General features: G+C 48.9%; 2 protein-coding genes across 4 annotated transcripts; both read right to left on the minus strand.

The window, feature by feature from the left end:
* Positions 1–469: 469 nt before the first annotated feature.
* On the minus strand, positions 470–5,625 carry LOC149915569 (borealin). The gene is made up of 10 exons (XM_090152132.1): positions 5,452–5,625; positions 5,235–5,363; positions 4,911–4,951; positions 3,283–3,358; positions 2,845–2,978; positions 2,094–2,173; positions 1,750–1,848; positions 1,436–1,562; positions 909–995; positions 470–571 (listed from the first exon to the last, which is right to left on the minus strand). The coding sequence occupies exons 1-10, from the start codon at positions 5,531–5,533 to the stop codon at positions 527–529; spliced, it is 900 nt and encodes a 299-aa protein (XP_090008258.1). The 5' UTR covers positions 5,534–5,625; the 3' UTR covers positions 470–526.
* Positions 5,626–7,493: 1,868 nt separating this feature from the next.
* Positions 7,494–12,459, minus strand: LOC116240829 (ciliary microtubule associated protein 1A-like). 3 transcript variants are annotated; one of them, XM_090152210.1, is made up of 7 exons: positions 10,646–12,457; positions 10,217–10,346; positions 9,573–9,773; positions 9,267–9,368; positions 8,820–8,941; positions 8,522–8,662; positions 7,802–8,001 (listed from the first exon to the last, which is right to left on the minus strand). In XM_090152210.1, exons 2-7 carry the CDS (start codon positions 10,320–10,322, stop codon positions 7,918–7,920), a joined length of 756 nt encoding a protein of 251 aa, XP_090008336.1. In that variant the 5' UTR covers positions 10,323–10,346; positions 10,646–12,457; the 3' UTR covers positions 7,802–7,917. The 3 variants fall into 3 exon arrangements, with proteins under 3 accessions (XP_090008335.1, XP_090008336.1, XP_090008333.1); XM_090152209.1 differs by having other exon boundaries at positions 7,494–8,001; positions 8,522–8,941; positions 10,646–12,458; XM_090152207.1 differs by lacking the exon at positions 7,802–8,001 and having other exon boundaries at positions 8,008–8,941; positions 10,646–12,459.
* Positions 12,460–26,319: the final 13,860 nt, after the last annotated feature.

Consider the following 26,319-nt stretch of genomic DNA (forward strand, 5'->3'; position numbering starts at 1 on the left):
AGAAGCACCGGCGCTTTTGCATTACACTGAGAGATTCTGTTACAAAGAAGCAACTCAGCTTCCCTGCATTGCCTGAAACGCTTGAGCTGAATAGCAGAGGGAAGTTCCAATTTGGTTAAGCCAAACGCTACTGCCACGGAGGTTGCAGAAGGGATTTTAGTAGTGTGCGCAAGCAATACACTGCAGAGGAAAGAGCTATTGTTTACCCACTCCCTGGAGGCATACGGGGCTCAAACAGAATGGGAAATGAATTTGGGTGATGAATATGGTTAGCTATTAGCTGCCAGGTAGCTGTGACTCATGCCAGCTGCAACCAAATCACTCTGACAGCTGGAAAAGGATGCTTGAATATTAACAGCGTTGTCAGTTATACAGCACTGGTCTTAACTGCTTTGCTGTTTGTGTTTTTTTTTTATTATTTCATTTTGCTTAAATGAATGCTCACAAATTACAAGACACCAAATAAAATGTACTTGTAGCTTATAGTAGTTCCACGTTTACAAAAGGTGTTGACATTCACTGCTCTTCACCTATGGGTTTTTGCACTGCTACAAGCTTGTGCAAGACGAACCTAGAAAGAAAGAGAAATTCATCAACAGCCAAAGAGATTATAACCCAGAGCCACTTCTGCTTTCCATCTGGAGCAGAAGACACCTTTTAGTTTTGATTCAGTTTTTCAAAATGCTGACAATAGTTATTTTTCTACAAGTGTGAGGTTTTATCCCTCCTTCCCTTCCCAGTTCATGCTTCTTCTTCACCAGTGGTAGGAGCTAAGATACAAGACTTGAAATAAGAAGCTTCTGTTACAGCTCAACGGTTAAGGACAATAATTAAGGACAGAGATAGTGCTGCATTACAGCGTCAGGTCCTGAACAAGAAAAAAAAAAACAAAACACGGAAAGACTTACAGATAGCTTCTTCATAATGCCTCGTGCCTCTGGATTGAGATGAAGAAGATTCTTCTTGGTCAGATCACTTGCTGTTAAACGAACGCTCTGTAAGAAGCCAAGCACCACCAAATCTCAGGTTTCCCGGTTGTTTAGCTGCAACAGCTAGAAGCAGCAAAAATAAAACTCCATGCACAACTAGGAGGCTGCGTATGTGCCAAGAGCCACATCCAGCTTGACCAGCCCATCTTGTACCTGCCCTTGGTGTACTGACGCACCACCGTGAGCAGAAGGTACTTTCAGCATTACTTAAAAGCACAGCAAAGCAACAGTTTGCATTCTGCTTAGACCAGAACGAACAGCTCCCGCTTCTGACTAATAACTTCTTCAGGTTCTTTTTAAGCGACATTTACCTCCTGATAAACTGTGATGGCACAAGTAAGCGGGTGAGAATGAATGAACAGGAGTCCCTTGAAACTGATAAGGCCCCCAAGAAGGCACAGGCTCTCCTTGCTGCATAGATTTTACAGACTCAAGTTTGATTTTACCTCCCCTCCTCCAACAGGAATGGTAATGAAGACATCATTGCCATCAGCAAGGGGGCTGCCATTAGCAGAGACGGTGTAAACACGTTCATTTACTGCGGGTGTGCGCAAACCCGGCGTCTTGAAAACTCTGGAAAAAGCAACAGGTAAGGAATTTTACTGCAATTGCTTAAAGCACTTGGACCAAAAGTCTTCCATTGCAGTTTCAAAGCGCTGCTGGAAAATATTCTGCATATAGACAACTGAGATGTAAGGAGCAAGCAGCAAGGCACTCCTCTGTATAAGAAATTAATAGAGAAATGCAATAGAATACAAACCTGGAATCAAACCTGGGTGTGACGATGGAGGCACCTCCTCGAGCACAGAGATCGAGATTTCTGCCAGTAGCCGGAGTGATAAAGCTGCTTTTGCTTGATCTGCTCAAAAGGAATTGTGTAAGTAGAGCCCTGTTCTCAGAAGAATAATTTTAACAGACACGTAAGCACCGTCTTACCAGAGACTTAGATGAGACAACCCAAGGTTCTCACAGATCGCCCTGCAGCACAGCATGCCTACATCACCCAGCCTGCTAGACCACGCACCACCCCATTCAGCAGCTACGTTAGCACCGCACCTTTACTGTCCGTTTCTGAAATCCTGCCACAAAACTCATCGCCGTTACCTTTTACTCATGCGTTTCACTCTTGTCGAAGGAGCTCTTCTGCTCCTGGACGCTGGTGCTTTTTTAGTGGACGTCCTCACCTGAAACACATTAGCTGCCAAGTCGGTCATTTCCTTCTCCTGTGACAGCCAAGTCCGCACCGAGCAAATGCTCCCCACCCTGCTTGGCTCAGCAGGCTCCTTCCTGCAGCACGAGAGTCTGAAACAAGACACTGGACAACCTTCTGAGACCTTCCCCATTCGAGTACTACTCTCACATCCTTTCCCCAACATTAAGCTGTAGAACTTCAGGAGGATAACGGACCATGTTAACTTCTACTCTGACTCGGGACGGTTCACGTATTTAGTATCGTCCACTGCAAAATTCATAAACTGAAAAACCAAAAAGCATTATTGGTAAATATTTTCAACGTGGCCCAGACTGTTCTGCCCTAGGGAATATCACTCCCTACATACAACAATGCTGAAGACACCCACTCAGATGAGAAGGATGAGACACTCACATGCAGAAGCACAACAGGAATAAAAGCAGAGGTAACTTGCAGCACAGTCACTTTGCTCGCCACAAGTAACAGCACTGTCTGCCAATGAAAGCTTGCAGCACCACCAGAACAATCAGGAAGCAACAGCTTTTTCAATGTCACCCTTACAGCTGTCATCCTGCACAGCTGTCCCACCATAGGCATCAGCATTGTCTCAGTACATAGTTTATATCCTGGGAATAAAAGCCATCACAAAGAGCAGCTGCTTACCTTTCCACTTCTTGCATTAGTACTTGCAGCTGCTTGCTCCAGAAGTTGGCTATCATGTTTTGCTTTTTTTGCTGGAGGGAGCAAAGGAACTTCTGCTGCTTCTTCAGTAGCTTCAATACCCTGTTTAGATTTTTCTACGAAAAGGAGAAAGCATTATTCAAGTTGACAGGAAAAAAAACCAAACTAATGTGACATAACTGACCATTAGCTAAGGTAAGGAAATATACTACAAGCTTCTTTTGGCAACAGTTTGCTTCTAAAATCTGAATTCTGATGACAACAATAAAAAGAACACGGCTGTGAATTATTCAGAATGCTTTAATTAAAGCAAGTAAAACTACTTCAGGTTGCAGGAGTAAAGGTAGAATTATGTCCCTGTCTTTAAATGTAGCAAAGGCTAAGAACCAAATCAGCATTCACAGAATGTTAACTACTGACCTTTTGTGACGATTTTCAAAGGAGTCTGGATAAATTCTGCTGTTAGCTTGTTTATTTCTGTTATTCCCAAGTCTGCCTAGAATTAAGAGGTCATAATATTGTCAGGATGATCAATAGTGCGAGACTGTGATAAGTCAAAGTTGCAGGCTAAATCTTTATTACTATTTCACAGCAAAAATATCTTTACGTTCTTCTGCTGCGCTCAAACAAATTCCTTCCTCGTTATTCTGGACATAACAGATCTCGGTGCCCTTCAGCGCCAGCACGCCTTGCTGGGCAGCTGCAAGCACACTTCACCTACTCCCTGCTGCTCAACCACCACAGCAATGCTTTAGCTTACTGAGAGGCGTGTGCTCTTCCAGAGACTTAGGAGCAAGCCCCCACGGCGTGGGACTCCACAAAATGACTCCAGGGGAGCAGAGCAACCTTACAGATAGCAGGAGAGAAGGGCTGGTGCATTAGGCAACAGTGATCACCGTTTGTGATAGTGGAGCAGCCAGTGGAGGGTGATTATATCACGTTTATTTTTTTTTTCCTTTATGACCATCCCTGAAGAATGCTAAAATGCAAAGAGGACTGGGAGAGGCGTACTGGCAGAGGCTGCCCAGAGTGTGCCCACTGCTGTATGGTGTACATGTACGAGAGTCTTAAAAGCACAGCTGGCACACCCCTCTGGTGTTTGTCTACAATGTGGCATGGTTTAAGCCTTAGAAGCTACACTCCTGAGGGCGCTAATGCTTTTATGCCCTCCACTGCCTTCCCAGGGAATGTGTCAACGGGCAGAGAGATGTTTCAACAGGTCTTCAAATTTCCCTTCTCCCACACTTTTCCTTTCCCCCCTCAAAGTTTCTGGATGTTTCTGGAACGTCCAAACCAACACAATCACATTGTTCACACTGTCATGTTTTCGGAACGTGCTTTTCATTATCAGTGTCGGCCGGGGATCTTCCCCAAAGCTGGTTAACATTGAGTGGCAGAGGGTGTGGTGGAACTCAGGAGAAAACTTAGAGAAGTGGACACTCCCGGTGTCACAGAGCTCCCCTCCCAAACTCCTGCAGAACCCTGGGAGGTTAGGAAGGTATTGAAGAGAGGGAAAGTTGCGGCCCCAGCAGACCTACGGAGGCACAAATTATTTGGGGCCTGGCTCAACAGCATGTGAGGGAGTTTGAGGAGCAAACAATCGTAAACAATCAGCACTGAAGCACGGCTCCTTTCAGCACCTTGACTACCAGTTCAAACTGGATGTTTAAAGGAAAGGTTCCCTCCACACGACATGCTTCTGATGCCACTAGGAGTAAGGGGGGTTGTGGTGATTACACAACAGACTCAGAGGGGAAACCGTGACCATCCAGGAATTTTGAGAGTGACTTGGGAGGTCTTTTCCAACCTCAGCAATCCCTTAGCGTGAAGTTAAGCAGGCCCAGAAAGCCGGGCAAGGAGCAGCACGAGCACGCAAACCCTTCAGGGGACACCACAGCATCTCCTCCCGCTAAGCCTTAACGCAGTTAAGATCCGCGTGCGTAACCCGCGCTATCGCAGCAGCGCTCCTGCGGATACACAAAGCCTTCATCTCCTCCAGGAACGCACCACGCGCCGCGGAAAGTTTCCTATTCGTGCCGGATACCTACCGTCACAGCCTCTTCCAGGACTTTCCGGCTTCCCCCTTCAGCTAGAAAGAAGACATCTCGTTCGGAAGCGTCGCTGCGGTCCGCAGCCGGGACAGCTCCCGCAACACCCGCAGCCGCGCCGCAACGCCGCCGCAGGAGCGGGCAGCGCACAGCAGGCGTTCCGGCGGCGGGCGAGCGAGCGGCCCCGGGCAGAGGGCGCGGCGCACCCACCCGCGTTCTGCTCGCGCGAGCCCCGCGCGCCGCGTCCCACCGCTCCTCAGCGACGGCCTCCGAGCGCCGCTCCGGGGGAAGCCCGCCCCGCCCGCCCGCGCCCCCCGCCGCTACCGAAGAACTGCAGCCAGTTCATCTCGCGGAGAGCCAGGGGCAGCCGGAGGAGCTCCACGTCGTACAGGTTCTCCATCTCCTTGACCAGGCGCTCCCCGTTCGCCCGCAGGTGCTCGACCCGGCTTCTCACTGCGGGGACGGACGCGGCGTCGGACGCGGCCCGAGCCCGAGCCCGAGCGTAGAGCCCGGCCCGGCCCTCGGCCCGCCCGCGGCCTACCCTCCCGGTCGAAGTCCTTCAGGAAGGCGCTCAGCTTCCTGCCGCGCGCGCCCGCGGCCGCCTTCCTGCGGGCAGGAGCCATGAGGGCCGAGGAACGGCGCGAGCGCACCGAGCCCCGCTCCCGCACGGCGCAACAGCACAGCCCGCCCGCGCCGCGTTCAACCGCCGCCCGCCGCGCGCCCGCCGCCCAATCAGAGCTCCGCGAGCGGCGGCGCAGCCAATGGGAACGCGGCGCGGCGTGATGACGCGCGGCGCCGTGGCGGCGATGGCGGACGCGGTGGGGCCGGGCCGGGCCGTACGGCCGTTGTGCTGCGGCCGTACGAGGAGCGAGCGGCGGAGCCGGGCCTGGCCGACCGGCTGCGGCGCGGGCCGCGCTGCCCGTCGTTGGATGCGGAGCGTTGCTACCGGCGCCTGCAGCCTCCCGTGGCGGCGCTCCCCGGGCAGGGCGGGGGCGCGGGCAAGAAGGAGCTTTCGGAGATGAGCTGAATGAAGGGAAACAAGCTGCGTTAAAAGTGACGTTCTTCATGGGCTGCTGAATCCGCAGCTACAGAGCTGGCCTTACTAAGCCAGGCTTTGGCTGCAAATAGCAGATGCTTTTCGACAGACTTAGACGCTTGGTACAGACGGCGGCTCTTCCGTTTCTCCAAATAACGCTGTGCACTATCCTAGCGTTAAGAATCAGACGGCACGCACGTACTCAGTACTTTCCGTGAAATCACCAGCACAGGGTTCTGTGTCGTTGCATGTGTTCGGTCTTTCTGTGATGGATTCCAAGGATGCTCCCACACCTCCTCAAAACCCTCCTGAAATACCCAGAACGCTCCAAGACTCCCTGCCCCCCCAAAAAAAAAGTCCCCAGGGGCCCATCCCCCCAACACTCCCCAAGCCCTTAAGCTGGCCAAGCAGGATTCCAAACCTCAGCCAGGACATCCAAGCTGCACCCATCTCCCCCAAAATTCCAGCCCACTTCTTTTCCAGCTCCACAGAGACACCTCCCCTGCCCTGAGCCATGGGCATTGCTGCGGGGACATCCCCCCATTTTGAATTACAGTTGTGGTTTTGCACCGTAATAGAATCGCAACAGTCTTGTAAAGGCTTCAGAACAATCACTGTACTGTCATACACAAAGGAAAGATGCGGAACAAACGCACGGGTGCACCTTGATTGATTCAAAGGCAAGTGAGCAAGAGAGGAGAAAGAAAGGAGAAGGGGAAAGGGAGAGGGAAATGCAAGGGAAAGGGGTAGGAAAGGGGAAGGGGAAGGGAAAGGGAAGGAGAAGGAAAAGGGGAAGGGAAAGGTGAATGGGCCACCACTTCAGAACTCGTGATGTTCTGAGGGCCCGTCCGCTTCCTTCTTCTCTTTCTGGGCTGGTCAGGATGCTGTGGGGCTGGCAGTGCCTGTGATCCGTATGATGGTCGCTCCAATTGGGCCGGGAGCTGCTGCCTGGCGGTTAGTGCCCGGCATCACGCGCTGTGTGCGTGCTGTACCGCCGTGCTTCTCCCTTCGCAGGGCAGTCATGGGGGGTCATTGCTGGAGGGGGGAGAAGCTGAGCCTGCTGTAAGCAAGATGACTAACTCCTGGCTTCTCCATTGCGCTTGGCACACCGTGCGTTTGCTGCGCACCTTTCACAAGAACGTGACAGTACAGTGATTGTTCTGAGGCCTTCACCAGGTTGTTACAGTTGTGTGTTTATCACCAGTTAGCTGCAAGTCCGTCTCTTAACCAATCAGACAGAGCACGAGAACGCACAATGTTAAAGTTCCGTACGGCGTTGTCACTGATTCCGAGCCAAAAATAAATTTAAACGTCACTTAATTCCCACACCATTGGGATGCCCCAACCTGTTCATGACTCGCTGCAACACCTTCCCAGGGAAGCGAGTTCCTCTACCTGAGGCTGTCAGCTCTATTATCCCGTACCGGGGAATGATTTGTTCCAGGAACGTCTTTATGGCCGAGCCAGACGTTGCTGAGGGTACGGGAAATGCTGCCGGCCATCCTGTAAGCTGGCGTACTATCACCACCATGTATTTAAGTGGCCCAGCCCCAAGCGTCTCACTAAAATCTACCTGGCACGCTGGAAGGGCTGCACTGCCCATGGCCGGCCTCCCTTTGCTATTTGCTTTGCTTACTCTTTACTTCAGCCCATGGCAGACATAAGTAATGCAAATGACTGATAAAGCAAGCATCAGCAGTTCCCAATGCACTGATGTTTGAAAGGCTTCAGGAAGCGGTGGCGCATTCCTGTGTGCAGCGGTGAGGAAAGAGGAATAACAAGAAAGCGTACATAGAGGTGTTGAGTTGATTTTATTGATGACATCCTCCCATCGCTAATGTCCAAGAGTAAATGGGCAAAGCCGAACTCGATACAGGGAAATGGAATCACATGGAAAGCGGCAGTTGAGTGGTGTCTTCCCATCCGCTCCCCTTCCAGGAAAGCAAAGAAGGCCTTCCAGACTTTGCTGTTTTATTCCACGATGAGAGGGGTTGTGTAGAGGGAATGCCGGATTCCAAAAGTGGATGCAGGCGCCTGGGGCTTGATCAGTGTCACCTGGAAGGGCGAAAAGGAAAGGCATATCAGGAAAGGCCCTTCTCTTCTCTGCTGCCCTCGCTCCCTGCTGATGCCCGACAGTCGTGGGTGCCTTTCTGGGCAGGGCTGAGTGCCAGCGCAGAGCTGGTGCAGCTCCTTGCTGGAGCAGAGCAGGTGGGCTGGCCTGACATGGGCACCTCCCGTCTCAGAGAGGGCTGGATGTGCACCTGGGACCTTGCAGCTAACTCTCCTATCCCGGGGGCATGCTGCTTGGAGCCCTTCAGAGCTGCGTTCCCCAGAAGAGCTTGTGAAGGACCAGCACACCCCAGTGAAGGGAAAGGGAGCAGAGGGAGGAAAAGCTGCGTGCTGTGCTGTCCCTCCCTTCCTCTGCTCAGAGGTGGCACGAGGGCAGGGAGCAGGCCTGCTGTCCAGCACTTGGTCCCTGTGGCCAGAAGCTCTTTGGCCAGAGGAAGCCTCAGGGGAAGGGGACGTGACGGCTGTGCATGTGAAACAGAGGGGGAGAGCTGAGCAGCTGCCTTACCCGGCCTACGCTGTAGTCTGCCGGCCCAGGCTTTGCTGCTTTGCCCTCTCCAGGTCTTGGTCGGGCTGCCATGGTGTACGCGGGCGCCCTGGTCTTGTAGGCATCCACAGGCACTTTGGGCAACGCCGCAGGACCCGGAGTCTGCAAGAGAGTCATGGCTGGGATCACACTCAAGGCTCTCTTTTTCCCTGGAAGTCTGCGTTAAGCAAAGGTGCTTGGGGCTTGGAAGCCCTTGTGGCACAGGGAGAGCAGCCCAGGTTGGGATGCTGACATGGAAAAGAAGAGCAGCAGGGCTCACCTTGGCAAGGTCTTCGTCAAAGCGGCCGCGCTGGCTCCTTCCCCTGACAGAGTAGCAGGGGCTGGCCAATGTGTAGGCTGTGTTGGGCCCCATCAGCCTGGGCAGTGTGTAGGTGCCCGGACCTGCAGGAGGAGCAGCAGGGAGCGTGTGCGTGAGGGGCTGGAGGAGACGGAAGCAGCAGAGAGGGGCAGCCTGCCCAGCCTGCTGGTGGGAACAGGAGGGAGGTCTCCTCTCTGCCTGTCCCTCCCTCTACTCAGGCACTGGGCCAGCGCCAGCATCTCCGAGCCTGAGCAGCCGGAGCTGCTGCGGGCCGAGAGGTGCTGGTCATGCAAGAAAGCTTGCAGCTCCAGCGCTGCGTCCTGCCGTGCAGGCTGTGCAGTCGGCCCGCTGCTGGTGCTGAGCAGCAGCCCATCCCTGGAGGATGCTCAGGCTGAAGGGTCAGCGTACCTGGAGTGAGGTCTGTGCGCAGGGGCTCCCGCCGGAAGGCCATGGACTGCACCGGTGGGCACCTGAAGACCTGCCTGTTGGCTGCCTCGGTGCGGTAGTCACCTGGGGGCAGAGGAGAAGAGGAAGAAAGCCGTGAAATGCTGGTCTCCCTCTGCAGCCGCAGAGACAATGTCCCGAGGAAAGGGTCTTCTGAAGAGCTGCAGGATTGCTAGGGGGCCCGGGCAGCACGCGGGGATGCTTTTCTGTGCCCCGCCACTATGTCCTGCTGGTGTTGTCTGGGGGAAGTGCTGCAGAAGTGGTACTCACTGGGTCCGGGGGTGACGGTGGTCTCCGTCGTGGGTCGCCCACGAAGGTGGACGCCCGGAGCCACGTACTTCCCGTTCCTGGTGATGGCGGGCTCCACAAAGTAGCAGGGACCTGGCCCGCAGCTCTCTGCCGCAGGCGGTTTGGTCCCGCGAAATGTGTACGCGGGGGCACGGGCTTTGGTGGGGCTGTGGCCCATGAAACCTAGGAGGAAAGGCAGAAGAGAGCACACCCCTGTGCAGCTGCTTGTTTCAAGCTCCTTTGGAAAAGGCGCAGTTAGGCGCCTGGCCCCCTGACATCCCCTTCCTGCGTGACATCTTCCTCCAAGACCAACGGAGGCGAGCCGTGCAGGGCCTCGGAGTGCAGAAGAGTCAGACCCTGAGTGCAAACGGCTGCGCCAGCGCCTTGCGAAGTCACGGGAAAAAGAGAGCGGAGCTTTGGCCAGCATGCTGCCTGTAGCCAGCAGTTTCCAAAGGCCTTCCCGCACCATGAGTGTAGGCACTCCATAGCGAGAGCCCCCAGAGCGCCTCTGTGCAGCTGCCGAGCTGAGTCTGGGGGAGGCTCTGACAGAACGGGGAAAGGCTCGGAAGCTGCTCTGCCCCGTGATGTCCCCGATGCGCGTCCTGCCCTGGGGATGGCCGCTGTACCTGTTGTCCCCGGGATGGAGTACTGGGGCCCGGGGCTGGGGAACTGGGCCGAGATGAGGCCGCGTGGGCGATGAGGTCTCCACGTCCCCACCCAGGCTCCGTCCATGCTGGCAGGCACGTGCCTCCAAACCTAAAGGCAAGCGCAGAGGAGTTAGTGACGGGCTGCCCCGGCAGAGGCCGCGGGTGAGCTTTGCTTCCCGCCCCCTCGGAGCCCAGAGGGGCAGGCAGGAGAGGGCTGTCTCCTTTGCTCAGCCACGAGCCGTCCGCCACGTGGCTTGGAGCTCCCGAGCCAGAAGGGCCGGCAGCAATTTCTCCAGCTCACGGCAGTCCTGCCAGTCTCGTGCTGCACGGCTCTCGCGCACAGCAGAGCTAAGCCCGCATCCTGCGGCCGGGCTCTGCAGCCTGAAGCGTGCTGGAGCTCTCCCTCACCTCTGTGAGCCTTGGAGGACGAGCGCGACGAGGCTGAGCTGGTCTGCTGCTGGGGCTGCTCTCAGGCACAGGGCACGGCGAGCGGTTGCGGGTAGCACAGCTCACGAATGAGGCGCCTGGAGCCAGCGGCCAGCTGTCCTTGGGGAGGGCCCGGCGTCGTCATGGCAGTGCATTGTGACAGCACGACATCTGTGCTGTGACATCTCCCAGCTGGCCTGGAGCCACGCCCTCCACGCCTCTTCGGCCTCGCACCCCAACCAGGAAGAAGCTGTAGCGCACGCTGCCGACACCTGCAGATGGACCGAGCTCTCAGTTCCAGCCCCGTGCTGCCCGGGGCTCCTGGGGCTTGATCAGCATCACCGGAAAGGGAGAGAATCCCAGCGAGGAACTGGACTAAAAGTCCCTTCCGTCTGGCACGGCCAGCTCATCTGTGTGCAGCCCCCAGCTTGATGATTTGGTTGCCCTCTTTTTTAGGTTGTAACACATCTAAATGTAGTACACGTGTTGTTGTCATTCACTCTGTTCTAGAGCCCATACATGGCACCAGGCAATTCCGCTCAGTCCGGCCCAGACAGGCCCGGAGTCATAGAACCATATCATATCATAGAACAGCCTGGGTTGAAAAGGACCACAGTGACCATCTAGTTCCAACCCCCTGCTATGTGCAGGGTCGCCAACCAGCAGCCCAGGCTGCCCAGAGCCACATCCAGCCTGGCCTTGAATGCCTCCGCGGATGGGGCATCCACAGCCTCCTTGGGCAACCTGTTCCAGTGCATCACCACCCTCTGAGTGAAAAACTTCCTCCTAATACCTAACCTAAACCTCCCCTGTCTCAGTTTAGAACCATTCCCCCTTGTCCTGTCACTATCCACCCTCGCAAACAGCCATTCCCCCTCCTGTTTATATGCTCCCTTCAAGTACTTGAAGGACACCATGAGGTCTCCCCGGATCAGCATCACCTGAAGGGAGAGATTATATTACTTCGAACCTACCTTGTTGTGAATGACACACTGTTCTTTGGAGCTGTGTATGTATCCAAGAGCCCTAAAAGCACAGCTGGCACACGTCTGGAGTTTGTCTACAATGTGGCATGGTTTAAGCCTTAAAAGCTACACTCCTGAGGGCGCTAATGCTTTTATGCCCTCCACTGCCTTCCCAGGGAATGTGTCAACGGGCAGAGAGATGTTTCAACAGGTTTTCAAGTTTCCCTCCTCCCACGCTTTTCCTTTCCCCTCTCTCAAAATTTCTGGACGTTTCTGAAACGTCCAAACCAATACAATCACATTGTTCACACTGTCATGTTTTGGATATGTGCTTTTTATTAGTAGTATTGGCTGGGGATCTTCCCCAAAGCTGGTTAAAATTGAGTGGCAGAGGGTGTGGAGAAACTCAGGAGAAAACTTAGAGAAGCGGACACTCTTGGTGTATGGGAACTGTTGAATCATGACCTGAACCACTTATTCATCACCTGAGGCCAGCACTGAGTCAGTCCTGGGAGCACAGGTGAAGTGAATTCAGCTGTGTGGCAGGAAGGGTTGGAGTCTGGCTGCACCTCTCCTAGACCCTACTTAAGGGCTGACTGCCACTGCAGTTGGTTTTCTTTCTGGAGATCTCTTCCTTTGGAGTTTCTCTGCGAGCCCGGAACATGGGTGAGCATTTTCATTTCTTTCCTTTTTTCTTTTCCACCATTTTAATCTTTCTAGCTATGTAGTCTGTAGATGCTAGCTTAACCACAGCACTTTTTATTTGTTGGTTATATGCTTGGTGAGCCTGGCAGGCTGAACATACTAAAAATATGTATAATGTCTTTTCTTTGGATTATCTATAAATTGGTCACTGGGAGAACATTGCCTACCTGGGCAAAACAACCCCTGGACAGATCCCAGGATATTCTTGGATCTCCTTATTTTGAATTAGCAACTACTGTTGAAAAATAGGGTCCTCTACATGTTATTGGAACTATTTTCATGGGCTAAGCAAAGATATTCTGGCTACAACAAAGTGGCAGTTATCTGCTTCCATGGTGGCAAGGCCACTGTTCAGTGCTTTAAACCAGGCCGAAATGAGGGCCAGTACATTAGAAAATGAAAAACAGTTATTGTGAAACTGCACTGAAAAATTAAAGCAAGAACTCTGTATATTGATGGGGAAAAAAACAACGTTGAATTTTCTGAGAGGACGAGTCCATAATATTTCAATAGATAGTAACCAGGTTCCTGAATCAATGGACTTGGTTGATCCAGAAAATAAAAATTCTAAATCAGATCTTGATGTTCCACTTGCAGTGGATCCCTTGGAGATCTGCCCTATATTAACTCAAAAAATGAAAAAGATACAAGATAGACCAGCAGGGGTGCCCTCTGGTCCCTGGCCCCCTGCCCAAACTCACTGACATGTGGTGGCCGTCCATCTGTGGCAACAGAGTTGATGGATCTGGTACAAGGGTTCAGACAGAAGCCTAGAGAAAGTGTGCCAGCTTGGCTATTAAGATTATGGGATTCAGGGTCAAAAAGTGCTGTGGTTAACAGCCCAGAAATCTCTAAATTGGCAACTATGACTGTGCACCCTGCCCTTAGGTGGAGACTATACGCTGCGGTCCAATATACTAATGAAAACTATTCCATAATAGATTGGTCTGGCCCAATAAATCAGCTATACTATTACATACAGGGTTATGGTCCTCCATGGACAAAATTACATTTGTGAATTGCGTATAAGAGAGGCTATCTATGAAGATACATTTGACAGCCCAGATATGGTAAGATGGGTATGACAGATCTGATTGTGCAGCAGGTCCCTTCCCATCTATATGGAACTCTAGCTTCTATACTGAACCCGCTGGTGGCCTCAGAGTCTGTAGTCCAACAGGCTGCCCAACTAGTGGCCAATCCAGGGGGAGACAGAACATCTGTGGACCAGACGCAATATTCAAACACTGGAAGATGCAGAAGCTTTTCCAGTAACTAAAACAAGGAGACCAACCATATGAACTCCTCCATCAGGACCCATACAAATAGCCTGAAAGCAAATGTTTAATGACTTAATCCCAGCTGGAGTCCAATTTGTGAAAAGTGATCAGCAGTCCAATCGTGTCTTCCTTCAACTATGAAACAGTTGAAGGACAATCAAAAATTTCAAAATTACCCCCCCCAAACATAGGGTAAGAATTACTGACAAATTACCAACAACAACATGGAACTTAGATTTTATAGTTCCTAGTAGAAAAAAGAAGCCTCCTCAGGTGCCTCGGGCCACAATGCACAGTTTATGGCGTAACAAGGGATGTTAGTCCCCTAGGGCCCCCAGACAGGACTGGAGACCCTATGTAGAATTGACAATTTTTTGGTCCCAAAAGAATAGTCAAAGGGTGATGGCACTGGTTGACACAGATAACATCAGTAATAATGAGATCCAACTAAATTCAATGGCGATTGAGTGATGGTTGGTGGCTTTGGGAAACAGACCATTCCAGTCACCCAAACATGGTTTAAACTGGGGGTTGGGCATCTCTCACCATGGAAGTATAAAATGTCTATTGTCCCAGTGAAAGAGTACATCTTCAGCATAGATATTTTATGGGGCCTGACTCTCCAGATGGCTGTGGGAGAGTTCAGACTTCGGTTAAGTCTTAGTGTCCAGGTAGTATAGGCAATATTGAGAAACTATGTGAAGCATGAGCCTATTTGCCTGCTGAAACCACACCAGATTACTAATGTGAGACAGTATAGACTCCTGAGTGGACAAGATGAAATATCAAGAATCGTGCAGGAATTAGAAAAAGTGGGCATTATAAGACCTGCACGTAGCCCATATAATTCCCTCATATGGCCAGTGTGGAAGTCGGATGGAACATGGAGAATTACAGTGGATTATAGAGAATTAAATAAGGTCACGCCGCCTATGCACACGGCTGTACCCAATATTGCCTCACTAATGGACACACTGAGTAGGGAAGTAAAAGCCTACCAGTGTGTCCTAGATTTAGCAGATGTGTTCTGCAGTATTCTAATTACTGAAGAAACACAAGATCAATGTGCGTTTACATGGGGAGGCAGGCAGTGGACCTTTCAGGTTCTGCCACAGGGGTACATGAATTCACCAACATATTGTCATAATCAAGTGGCATGTGACCTGGCTAATTGGAGGAAACCTGATAATGTTAACTTGTATCATTATACTGATGATTTCCTGTTGACATCTGATCTACTGGAGGCGGCAGGACAGGCAGCAGATTCATTAACTACTGTCTGCAAGAAAGAGGAGGGACTATAAATCCTCAGAAGGTGCAAGGTCCGGGCCTGTCTGTAAAATTCCTGGGGGCGGTTTGGTCAGGAAAGACCAAAGTACTACCCAGTGCTGTAATAGATAAGGTTCAGGTATTTCCAATCCGTACAACACCAAAGCAGCTGCAGGAGTTTTTAGGTATATTGGGGTACTGGTGCTCCTTTATACCTTATTTAGCACAGCTGCTGAAGCCACTGTACTGACTCACAAAAAAGGGGCAACTGTGGGACTGGAGGAGTGCAGCGTCTGATGCACGGACCCAGATGTGAACAATCCAAATCGTTTATTACATGTTCTCACATCGCTTATATACCTTCACAAGTTTTCTTTTTCTAGCTTTCCCATCCTCCCCTACAACTTCCCCATCCACCTTTACACTCTTCAACCATTCATGCAGGCGCTTATCCAATCAGGCGCTTATCCAATCAAAGCCATCAGACGTTCTTTCTTCTAGAGGTGTCCTTGGTTCTTGTGCTGTTTTATCTTGCTCCACAGCTGCTGCTTTGAGCAGTTTTTCTTGTATTCCCGCATAAATACACAATATCTGCACTTCAGGAGAGATCCTGAATTCTTCTAAAAATATGCTCATAAAAAAAAATTAAACTCAGAATCTTCCTCAAATTAAAATTCTGCCTAAGTTCAATGTAAGACAACAGTAATGTAGAGATCTAAAGCTCAGAGGAAATGAGTTGAGCAGAAAGATAAGCTTCACTTCTTCCTGATGAAGAGATTTTCAGTATAAAAGCCAAGATTGCATTTACAGATTTGGATCTGTTCTACAATAACTTCTGAACACAATGTCTTGCTGCCACAATGCTAAACTAATGGGGCTTGTGTTAACACAAAGGTCTTGTGAAAGGAAGAAAACAGCAGGAATAGGACCAACCTCCAAATAAGATACTAAAGCATATGAGAGCCAGGAAGTCACGTAGCAAGTATGTTAAACCTTGCAGGTGACAAGACAGACAACTCAAATTTCCTTTCACAATCTTGCAAGTGCTTTCTGCTGTGGTGCTTTGTTTCGATTATTTCAGACAATGCTTTTATCTTTATTAATCCAAAATGGAGTTACACAAAAACTATAAGCTTTGAAATTATTTTGCTTAAGATAGTGGTGCCTTCCTTTTCTTTAATCAGATTTTTTTTAGATTAGAAATTGTTTCACTGGAAACAAAGTCTGTTTCCTGGTCTTTTTAAGATGATTTATATGATTTCCCAACAACTTTCTTTCAGATTTCAGTTTGGCAAGAAAATGTATAGAAGACAGTAAATGTATCAGAATACTGCAGCACAATTTAGACAGGATTCTCAGAAAGAAGTTGTATAGATAAACCAGACAACAGAATCCTTACACCTACTCTTTGTAACTGAAGACAAACAATCTGAGAGACACCCTAAGAAACATACAGTTAGATTAACTTTATTATGTTCTTTTCCTCCTGTGTTTTTCATGCTAGTTCTTCTTAAGAACATCCCCTTTTATATGTATCATCAGAACCTGAACAACACCTGAACTCAGCTGCATAGGCCAAGGTGAAAATGTAACTCAAAAATGCCTTACAACTTCCACAACATTTTTCTCAAAGTGGTTAAGGACAGCTGTCCTCACACCTCAGCATTTCTGAGTTCAGACTGACAGAGGAGAGAGCTGCAGTTCATCTCTTGTCCTGACACAGCAGATGGATGTGCTGTATGGTACTTCAGACAGTCCTTACACACGCAGCTTTAAAACTTGTACTACAGAGCAATCTGTAATATACCACAAAATTCACATCAGTACAAGATTATTTCTTTAGAACAAATCAGCATAAATAAACCTAGCTTTACAAACCTCTTGCCATCTCTGTAGCTTGCTAAAGCAAAGCTTCATCCTTGGTGCCCTTGGTGACTTGTAACAGTATCTTTAATGTGCTAAAGGAAAAACAGCATCCAGACTTGTACTGCCTTAGGCCAAGCCTGAAATATTTACAAATCAACAGCAAGATACAGCACAAGGCCCCGATTGAAACATGTAGCTGCATTTACGGCTTAGCACCCAACTCGGTTCTTTTTGCATGCCTTGACAACAAGCTCAGCTGCAACGGGCACGCTGGGTGGGCTGCCAGAGCTGTAGAGCGATTCACTGACAGTGACCAACACACAACCAAAGCTTGTTTCCTTCACCTCCACCCTAATGAAGACTGCTGATTACTTGAAGATAATGAGCACATTGTACACATTTCTATCCAGAAGTCAGTAATCAAATGTAGTCTACCTCTGCAAAACATGAGCACCATGCGGTAAAACCCAGAACAAGAAAAACAAGTCAGTTGGCTGCATGCGTCCAAACACTGCACTGCCATCATAACAAAATGGAAGCAGAGTGAGAACCCAGACATTACTGTAACAAAAAAACAATCAAAGACCCAGTGAGCTTCTAGATCTCACCAGTTTCTCTGAATACAGAGTGGTGGAAGTGAGTAATACAAGTCTGTATGAAAAATGTATATACGTAAGTAATATATGTAATGTATGTTTCCAAATGCACTATAAACTTGCTGAGGTGCAAGTCCTGCCTTTTGTAGGCAAATCAGGAATAAAACAACCATAGAAAAATTAGTTACATAACACCAGCATTATAATTGCTATTTCTCAGAGAGCCACTTGCAGGTGATCAGTGTTTATTAGCTCAGCATCTAAGGAAGTTTCTTTATAAAATTCCTGCTAATTCCTTCAGTATGAATTGCTAGGATGGATGCTCAAGAAGTGCTGAGATGAATCATGAAAAGAACTGCTGTACTGAGACCAGGAAGATGCTAAACGCGGGCATTAATTCTCAGTGGAATTTGCCAATACAATCAGTGTCCCACAAACAACCATTTCATTCGGTCAATTATAACATGATAGCCTATTACTCAGGTGTATGGGAACTGCTGGTCCTCTGATTGATCACCTGAGGCAAGCAATGAGTCAGCCAGGGAGCACAGGTGAAGGCAATTCACCTGTGCTGCCGGAATGGTGGAGCCTGGCTCCACCTCTCCTAGACCAATTTAAGAGCTGACTACCAGTAGGGAAGGTTCTCTTTCTGGAGATCCCTCCTTTGGAGTTTTACAGTGAGCCCTGAACAAGGGTAAGCACTCTATTTTCTTTTTGTTATAGTAACTTGCTTAGCCAAACTTTTTTGTTTATTACATAATTATAATCTGTATACTCATTGATTATACATCAGTGTTTTACTAAATCACTATCCCTGTACTGACAGCTGGGGACTCCTGTACAAAGCAACAGACTCATTAGCCCAGAGCACTCTGATAGCACAGCAGCAGGGCAGTGAGAGGTGTCACTGCTGGGAGTGCATCTGATCCCCAGCCCCTGGCTCTCAGCAGCCTCATCACTAGTACTAGCTGCAGCCTTGCACATGGATTTCTTCTGCTTGCGTCTCTGCTGTGCTCCCTACATCTGTCAGGCACACACACAGCCAAAGCATGCATGTTTGTGTCCCTGGGTCATGTTATGCAGCTCTGCACCAACTGGGGCTCGGTTTGTATGCCTAAGGGTTTTCTTTTCCTTAAGACTAACTGGTCACAGCATCACAGCATCCTTCTGAGGGCTGAGCTGGAAGGGAAGGGGAAAAAAAGCCACACATGAGAAGTGTCACAGGGGTCTGCATGGCACACAGGATCTGCACGCTCCCCACACACAGACTGGAGAAGCGAGTAGCTTCCTTAGCACCTCAGCAAGAACTGAGACAGCTCCTGCGCGGCCCTGTGCTATGAGCACATTTCACTTGTCAGCATGAGCATGTAACCCAAGGATCCTGCTAATTGGTTCAAGGAGCCACATCCTTGAAACCATCCTAGAGACTGAACCAGAAGCTGAAATACTTCCTCAAACTACACCAGGGTCAGAAGTACACTGCAAGGATGACATACAGCCTGCATCCCCACGATCACCAGAGGGACCACCAGGAGGCACCATGCATGTGTAGAAGCATTAGCTGTGGGGAGATGCGCTGTACTCTGTTAGTGTTGATTAATATGGGCACTGTAACAAGGTGGATGTGATAATTAGAAACTTAGCTGAATTTGTGCAATCAATTTCTTGATGAAATATGAGACCTGACTTATCTAATGCATATCTTTTGCCCCAGTAGTCCATGAAACCCCATGACCACCAAAGGCCTCCTGCAAGAGCCTCATTAACACAGCACATACATAGTATTAGATTTTAATATGCAACCCTAACTTATTCTTAGAATAAGTGGGCACTTTGTGGAAACTTATACATGTGAATGTATATAATATATCTGCTTTAGCTCCTGGGTGTGCATGTTACACAGAGCAGTCCCCAGTGCATCTGGCACCACAATAAAGAATGCCTTACCCTTGATATCACATTGGTTTAAAGGAGTTTCATTTGGACTGGACTTTTTCTGGGAACAGAATTACATCAAAACTGGAACCAACAAAAAAGGGCCAAGAGACTTAGTGACTGAGGACTCCTCCCTGAGGGCCATTGAATTGGCCCTCAGGCAACACAGAAACTGCAGAATAGTAAGAGGCTTTGCATGCCTTAGAAAAACATTGGAGAGATCGGCAGTGCAAGTAGTGGTCTGCTCTGTCCTTCCAAATGGTGGCTGGAATCTGGAAGGAAGGAGGAGAACAGGTCAGGTAAATGGCCAGCTGCACGGATGTTTCATGATCTTGGGAAGATCTTTGAGAGACCAGGTATGGGGGCATCTGACGAAATGCAACTGAGCAGGACCAGGGGCAAAACAATACCCGAAAGCAAGTTGGCTGGACTGATGATCAGAGCTTTAAACTAGATTTGACAGTATAGGAATGGAATGTTGTTTCTGCATTAGATATTGAAAAAGGGAATTGACCTGAAGAAGTACAGCCCAGTGTATTTTGTAATTTGCTCTTAGAAATAACTGGTTTGAAAAAGTAGAAATATCATATATTTCAGTAACATATTTTAGAAGTATTGTTGAATTATGTGATTAATTCTCACTTGTAAAACTGTAATAGTTGCAAATACTATATTGGTATAGCATTATGGACTAGAAAGGATGTTGTAAGGCTATTCTGTTTGTATAAGAAACCCTAAGCCAGGGCCTCCACACAAGGCCGGATTGTCTCGCTCTGTGGGTAGGTTGGCATGCAACAGGCAGGCATCATGATACTTCCCTCTATCCTCCTTCCAAACTTGTCTGTATCCAAGGATGGGCAGATGTCCAGAAATAATGGCTCACTCGTTGAGTGAGCGAATGTAAGAAGTTAAATAAATAGCAGTATATGCTTAGCTAGCAGAAATTTATGTTTAGCCAGTATTTGTATGTTTAGTTGAACATCGAGAAGATTTGTGATCCTGAAGCATGGAAGAAACCAGGGGAGGAAAATATAAGGGTTGAGTAATAGACCATAAAAGCTGTAACACCGTCTCTGCAGCCACGCTCCTGTTTACAGGATTGCAGTCATGAATATAATCTGCTTTTATCAGAGATACTGTCCTGATAAATTATTTGGCTATTTCTAACAACAGGGGAATGGGATTTTTTTCTATGTGACAGAGAAGCGCTGGGGAACTCTCACTTTAGGAAACAGCAGGGAAAGATCTCTTAATTGTCCCAAAGGATCTCATGAGGACACCTCAGAGAACATAACATTGCCAGTAACCCAGCTATTAGCCTCTACCCCAAAGCACGCAGCCTGGGTAATAAGCAGGAAGAGCTGGAAGCCATGGCACAATTAGAATTGTAAGACCTAATTCCAATCATAGAGATATGGTGGAATGATTCACATGACTGAGCATGATGATTGAGGGCTGCATGATTTATAGAATAGATAGGCAGGGAAAGAAGTATGGGGCATTTGGGGCACTCTATGTTAAGAGGTGGATAAAGGACAAAGAGCTGCCTCTGAGAAACATGAGGATCATGTTGAGAGCTGGTGGGTGAAAATCAGGGACTGAACCAATAAAGGACATCTAGTGGTTGTGGTCTACTACAGACTGATCAGGAGGAAACTGTGGATGAAGCCTTCTTGCTTCAACTGCAGGAAGCGTCACACTCACAGGCCCTCATCTTGATAGGGGATTTCAACTACCCAAATGTCTACTGGAAAAGAATACAGCAGGCTGCAAGCTATCTTGAAGACTCCTTGAGTGTGTTGAGGATAACTTCCTGGTCCAGGTATTAGACATGTTGACCAGAGGTGAAGCATTTCTGGACCTGGTGCTCACCAACTTAGAGGAGCTAATGAAAGAGGTTGAGACTGGAGGCACCCTGGGCTGTAGTAAACATGCCCTGGTAGGATGTAATCTTGATAAGGATATGCCTGGCAAAAAGCAAAGTTAGGAGAGCACACTTCAGGCTATTTAAAGGATTCCCAGGGGATTTCACCCAGTAATCTGTGTCTTAGTGACAAAGGAGTGGAACAAAGCTGGCTACTCTTTAAGGATGCCTTTCTGAGAGTGTAAGAGCTCTCTGTTCCCCAGTAGAGGAAAACAAACAGAGGAGGCAGGAAACCAACGTAGCTTGGTAGGGAGCTGCTGGTCAAACTGTGGGATAAGAAGGACTGGTATAGACAGTGGAAACAAAAACATGGAATCCCTGTATTCTTTCTGGACTACATATGGATGCGCAGGGATGGAATAATGAAAGCCAAAACACAGATGGAACTGCCCTTTACTTGGGATGTAGAAAACAAAAAGGGACTCTGTAGGTACTTTGGTCAGAAGAGACAGGCCAAGGAGAGCATGCCCTCTATGATAACTGTGAAGGGAGAACTGGCTACAACAGACATGGAGAAGGCTAAGGTACTCATGGAGTTTTTTTTTGCCTCAGCCTCCACTGGCAGCCAGGATTCTTATGCCTCTCACATCCCTGAACCTCACATCTTTTAACTTCTTGGCGGGAACTGTGGGAGAAAAATCCCCTCCACTGTAACAGAGTAATAGACTTACCACCTTGTGAGACTGAATGTGTACAAGTCAATGGGGCAAGATGACATGCATCCCATGGTCCTAGGGGAGCTGGCTGATGTGGTTGCTAAGCCACTCTCCATAAAGTTGTGGCTGGCAGGTGAAATCCCTGTTGACTGGAAAAAGGGAAACATCACTCCCATTTTTAAGAAAGGGAAGAAAGACCAGCTCCTCACTTCCTTATGCACCTGTTAATATTCTCAAGGCTGGGGCACTGAGGCAATTCCTACTCAGCTTCCCAACTCACTGGGACCCTAGACATGGTGCATTAGCTCCCCTCTGTCTATTTGTAGGCTTGACATCCAGTTGAGCTTTTCCAGGCGTCTGCTCCTGCTCTTCTAAAATGATTCCCGAGGTTCTGAAGACTGCACTGTATGTTCTGCTCAATGGGGGAATTGTATTGGGTTTACGTGGCAAGGTTTTGGTAGCAGGGGACTGCAGAGGTGGTCTCTGTGAGCAGAGCCCAGCAGCTGCCTCATGTCAGATCAGAACCAGCTCCTGACAGCTCCAAAAGGAACCTGGTACTGGCCAGACCTGAGCCATGAGTGGTGCTGAGTGCCCCTGTGAGAGCAGGTGTAAGAAGGTAAAAAAAAAAAAAAAATGCTGCACAATAGCAGCTGGGAGAGAGAAGCAAGCCTTGAGAGGGAAGCAGCCCTACGACCACCAAGGTCAGTGCAGAAGGAGGTCAGGTGCCCTGGGCACAGAGCAGCAGCTCCCTGCGGTCCAGGAGAGGCCCACGGTGGAGCAGGCCTTCCCCCTGCTGCCCACGCGCACCACACGGAGCAGATCTCCCCTTGCAGCCATGGAGGAACCTGCGGTGCAGCAGTGGATGTGGACTGAAAGAGATGCAGCCCACAGAGCCCCATGGGAGCAGGGCCTGGGGGATGCCCCATGGGAGCTGCAGCCCATGGGGACCTGCTCTGAAGTAGTCTGCCTTGAAAGGAGGAACCCTGTGGTATGGACCCATACTGGGGCAGTTTTCAAAGAACCACAGCTTGCACAGCAACCACACAGAACCAGTTCAGGAAGGATTGCATCCCACTGGAAGAGACTCCATGCCAAAGCAGGGGAAGACTGACAGTGAACAGTTGCAGAGACAAGTGTTCTGGACAACCCCCATTTCCATTCCCTCTGTGCCATTCAGGTAGAGGAAGGTATTTTTACTTCTCTTTTTAACTCCCATTGCTCTAGTTGTTACTAGTTCTGCATACTGGGAGTGAGAGAGCGGTGCTCAGCTTCCTACCAGTGTTAAATCACTACAGTGGCATTATATGGTGCAGAGATCTTCCTCGACTTCAGTGAGACAGACCTGGAGTGCTAAGGTCTGAACAACAGGCCCTGAACCAATGCTGACCTCTAGGTGAACCTCTCAACAAAGCATTATATGACATTAGTATTTGATTGTTGTGAAATACATAGCTTAGATAAACTGTCTCATCAGCAAGATGCGTAACTTAGATAAAACATTATATGAATGTACTAATTTTTCCTTGTTTAGAAGCATAATATCAAGGCCAAGTACACAAACTCCATTGGTTCCTCCCATGACCGGGCTTGTGGTGGAATCCAAAAGGAGAATGAAACCAGATGTTTCCACTCTTGAAGTTAGGTAAGCTTGTTTATTCAGCAGTATAAAAGCTGGACCCTCTTACAGCAATACTGGAGACCTCACTTTGGATGGACACATCATGTAAGGCCTCCCAGTTGCCAGGAAAGACTCGCCAAATCCTTGGTGTAACCAGGTCTCCTCAGCAATTGCAGATCTGGATGATGGTGAAGTATTAGGGCCTTTGCTCTCTCTTAAAGATTATGACTTTCACTATATAGTAATGACTAGATGCATTGCTTTATTTCTAGTCTGTTGCTTATTTTTTGTATTATCTTGAATAGTAAAAACAAGTTTACTCTTTTGAACTTGATATATGTTGTATAATCAAAGAATATTAAGATAGCGTATAATCAAGGAATGTTGTATAATCAAATAATATTAAGATGTTATAATAACGAAATAAACAAGAGAGTTAGGCAAAGCAAGACAAAGAGAATAAACAGGATGCTTACCCGTGTCATGGACTCACTCAGGAAACTCCAGTGGCATGGATCTTCCAAAGAGAGAGAAAGATCCCTCCCCACTGGTAGTCAGCTCTTAAATGGGTCTAGGAGAGGTGGAGCCAGGCTCCACCCCTTCCTGCAGCACAGGTGAATTGCTTTCACCTGTGCTCCCCTGGCTGACTCATTGCTTGCTGCAGGTGACTAATCAGAGGTTCAGGCTGGGACTCAGCAGTTCCCATACATACGTTTTTGCATCTATTGTTAAAGCCAGGCCCAAAATCAAAAGATCAATAAAATAGCTGTTTTAGTGGCACACACTAATCATAATAATAAAAAAGGAAGAATATAAACAGTAAGTAAATTTTATTGAGCACCTTCCCACGGATAGGATTTGCACAACTTGTAGGAAAATCCATTCAGCATCCACTGATAATGTAGGAAAGTGTGGTGCCCAGTCTCTGAAGGAGAGTAAGATTCACTTGTTACTGTTTCTGTGTCTTAAAAAAAGAGCAATTTAATTACACTATTTTTTTGCTGGGGCTTTCTCACTGAGATTTGGAAGGAGCCACGAGTCATTTCTTCCCCCAATCTGACTTGCAGAACATTCTCTTTTTTCACAAGGGTTGAGAGAAGTCATTTTCCCATGAATGAGCAGAGCAAAGAAATAGAAACTAAGAGCCCCAGGAGCAAATCAGGTTAACAAAGGTATCCAGTCCCGGGAGAGCTGACTGGGATATTCTGGTTCCAGTTTGACCTTCCCAGCCCTGCACTTCAGAAACACATTTTCCATGGGGCAGAAAGTGGCATGTGACACTCTTGGTGGGACCCAAAGGAAGTAATCTCTCTGCAAAAGAACAGGCTCAGTGTCTCTTGCCGGCATCTTCATTCAAAGAAACCCCGCTTCAGTTGAAAGACACAAGAGAAGCACAATGCTTCCTGCAACGTGTGTTCTAGCTTTCTGTGAGTGTCACTGGTTGTATAGACTCCCAGTGGAGGTCACGGTGTGCTCAGAGACTCCACAGAGGATTACACAACCATTTATCTTGCACATTTGGCTGGTTGCATAGAGTAAGGCTACAACGAGTGAGTATTATGTGGTGGGTGGATGGAGAATTTGGATACATCCCTGAGCCCTAATCCATCTCCCAGGGCTCTTCCTTAGCCCCACAGAACAAAACCCATCCCTGTATAGAGATAGGGTATGGAACTGGCTTCAGGCTCATCACATGGCAGTGGGAAACTGGGCCTTACCTGTCCATCTGGCAGCATCTTTGTCTCTGCAGGTGCCCCCACAGTTTCCATCTTCCTGCAGCCGCCTTGGATAATCCCACTGGGAGGCTCTACCACTATCTGCTGCAGGTGTCTTTGCCATGGTGGGAACGTAGTACTGTACAAGGATGGGTACCAGCTCTGTACCCTGGAGCTAAATGGTAGCATGGCTGAGTTCTCCATCTCTAAGGCCACCCAAATGGACAGAGGTTAGCTGCCAATATGTGGATGGAGGCAATGGGACTGTGCTGACTCGCATGACACCATGGAGGTCAGAGTGGAAGATAAGGGGGATGTGCTGTGGTTGTTCCAAAACCCTTCAAGTTGGGCAGACTGGGGCACAAACAGCCACTTCCCCATCCACATAATGGGCAAAATTTTTCCCTTTTCCTGGCTTGGAATGGTAGAGATGATCATCACCTCTGCCTGAGACAGGTGGTGGAGTTATGGAAACCCAGTGGCTCCTGGGTCACTATGTCAAAGTCCTGCAAAACTTCTCATCTCCTCTCCCCACACAGTCTGTCTTCCCAAGCGTGTTCTCTCTGTCCTGCCTGGTCATGAGGTGGCTGCAGGAGCTGACACTATGCTCCATTGCACCATCAAACACTCCAAAGCTGCTTTGAATACCTGGAGGGCCAGGCAACTGCCTTCAAAATTTCAGTGGAATACACAGATTTCTACCTCTCCTGGGTGGATCACAGCAAGGGGGGCTGCTACAGCTGCCAGTGCTACACTGAGGGAATTCCAATCAACTGGTCTGGAGTCAGCAATACACTGGAACTGGTGGTGAAAGGTGAGAGAACCCCTCTTCAGCCACATCCTGTGGAACTAGAAACAAGGAGGTAGAGGAACAAAGCGGGTGTAACAGGGGCATAAGTAGAAGATTACAGCTTCCTTCAGATGTCTTTGAGTCTTGTCAGCTCCTCTGAGTTGCTATACGTAATCTATTGACATAATGTTTCTGGCATACTGTTTGCATGGTGAATGTCAGGGAAAGCATTCAGTGCTGAGCTGGAGGGGCTGCCTGGTCTCATCCAGCTCTGAGAGTTGTTACCTGTGCCTGTGCCCAGAATCACTGCTCCCTTGCCCCTCCATCTCTGTGACTC

Source organism: Phasianus colchicus, chromosome 17 (assembly GCF_987193195.1).
Source record: "Phasianus colchicus chromosome 17, bPhaCol1.hap1.1, whole genome shotgun sequence".
NCBI lineage: Eukaryota > Metazoa > Chordata > Aves > Galliformes > Phasianidae > Phasianus > Phasianus colchicus.

Excerpts from the sequence above, each read along its gene's own strand:
- LOC149915569 (XM_090152132.1), bottom strand. The coding sequence starts at position 5,533 with ATGGCTCCTGCCCGCAGGAAGGCGGCCGCGGGCGCGCGCGGCAGGAAG. Across the intron at positions 5,364-5,451 it reads GAAGGACTTCGACCGGGAGG|TGAGAAGCCGGGTCGAGCAC; the intron begins GTAGGCCGCGGG and ends CCGTCCCCGCAG. Across the intron at positions 3,359-4,910 it reads TCCTGGAAGAGGCTGTGACG|GCAGACTTGGGAATAACAGA; the intron begins GTAGGTATCCGG and ends TCTTAATTCTAG.
- LOC116240829 (XM_090152207.1), bottom strand. The coding sequence starts at position 10,322 with ATGGACGGAGCCTGGGTGGGGACGTGGAGACCTCATCGCCCACGCGGC. Across the intron at positions 9,774-10,216 it reads CTCCATCCCGGGGACAACAG|GTTTCATGGGCCACAGCCCC; the intron begins GTACAGCGGCCA and ends CTTTCCTCCTAG. Across the intron at positions 9,369-9,572 it reads CACCGTCACCCCCGGACCCA|GTGACTACCGCACCGAGGCA; the intron begins GTGAGTACCACT and ends CTCTGCCCCCAG.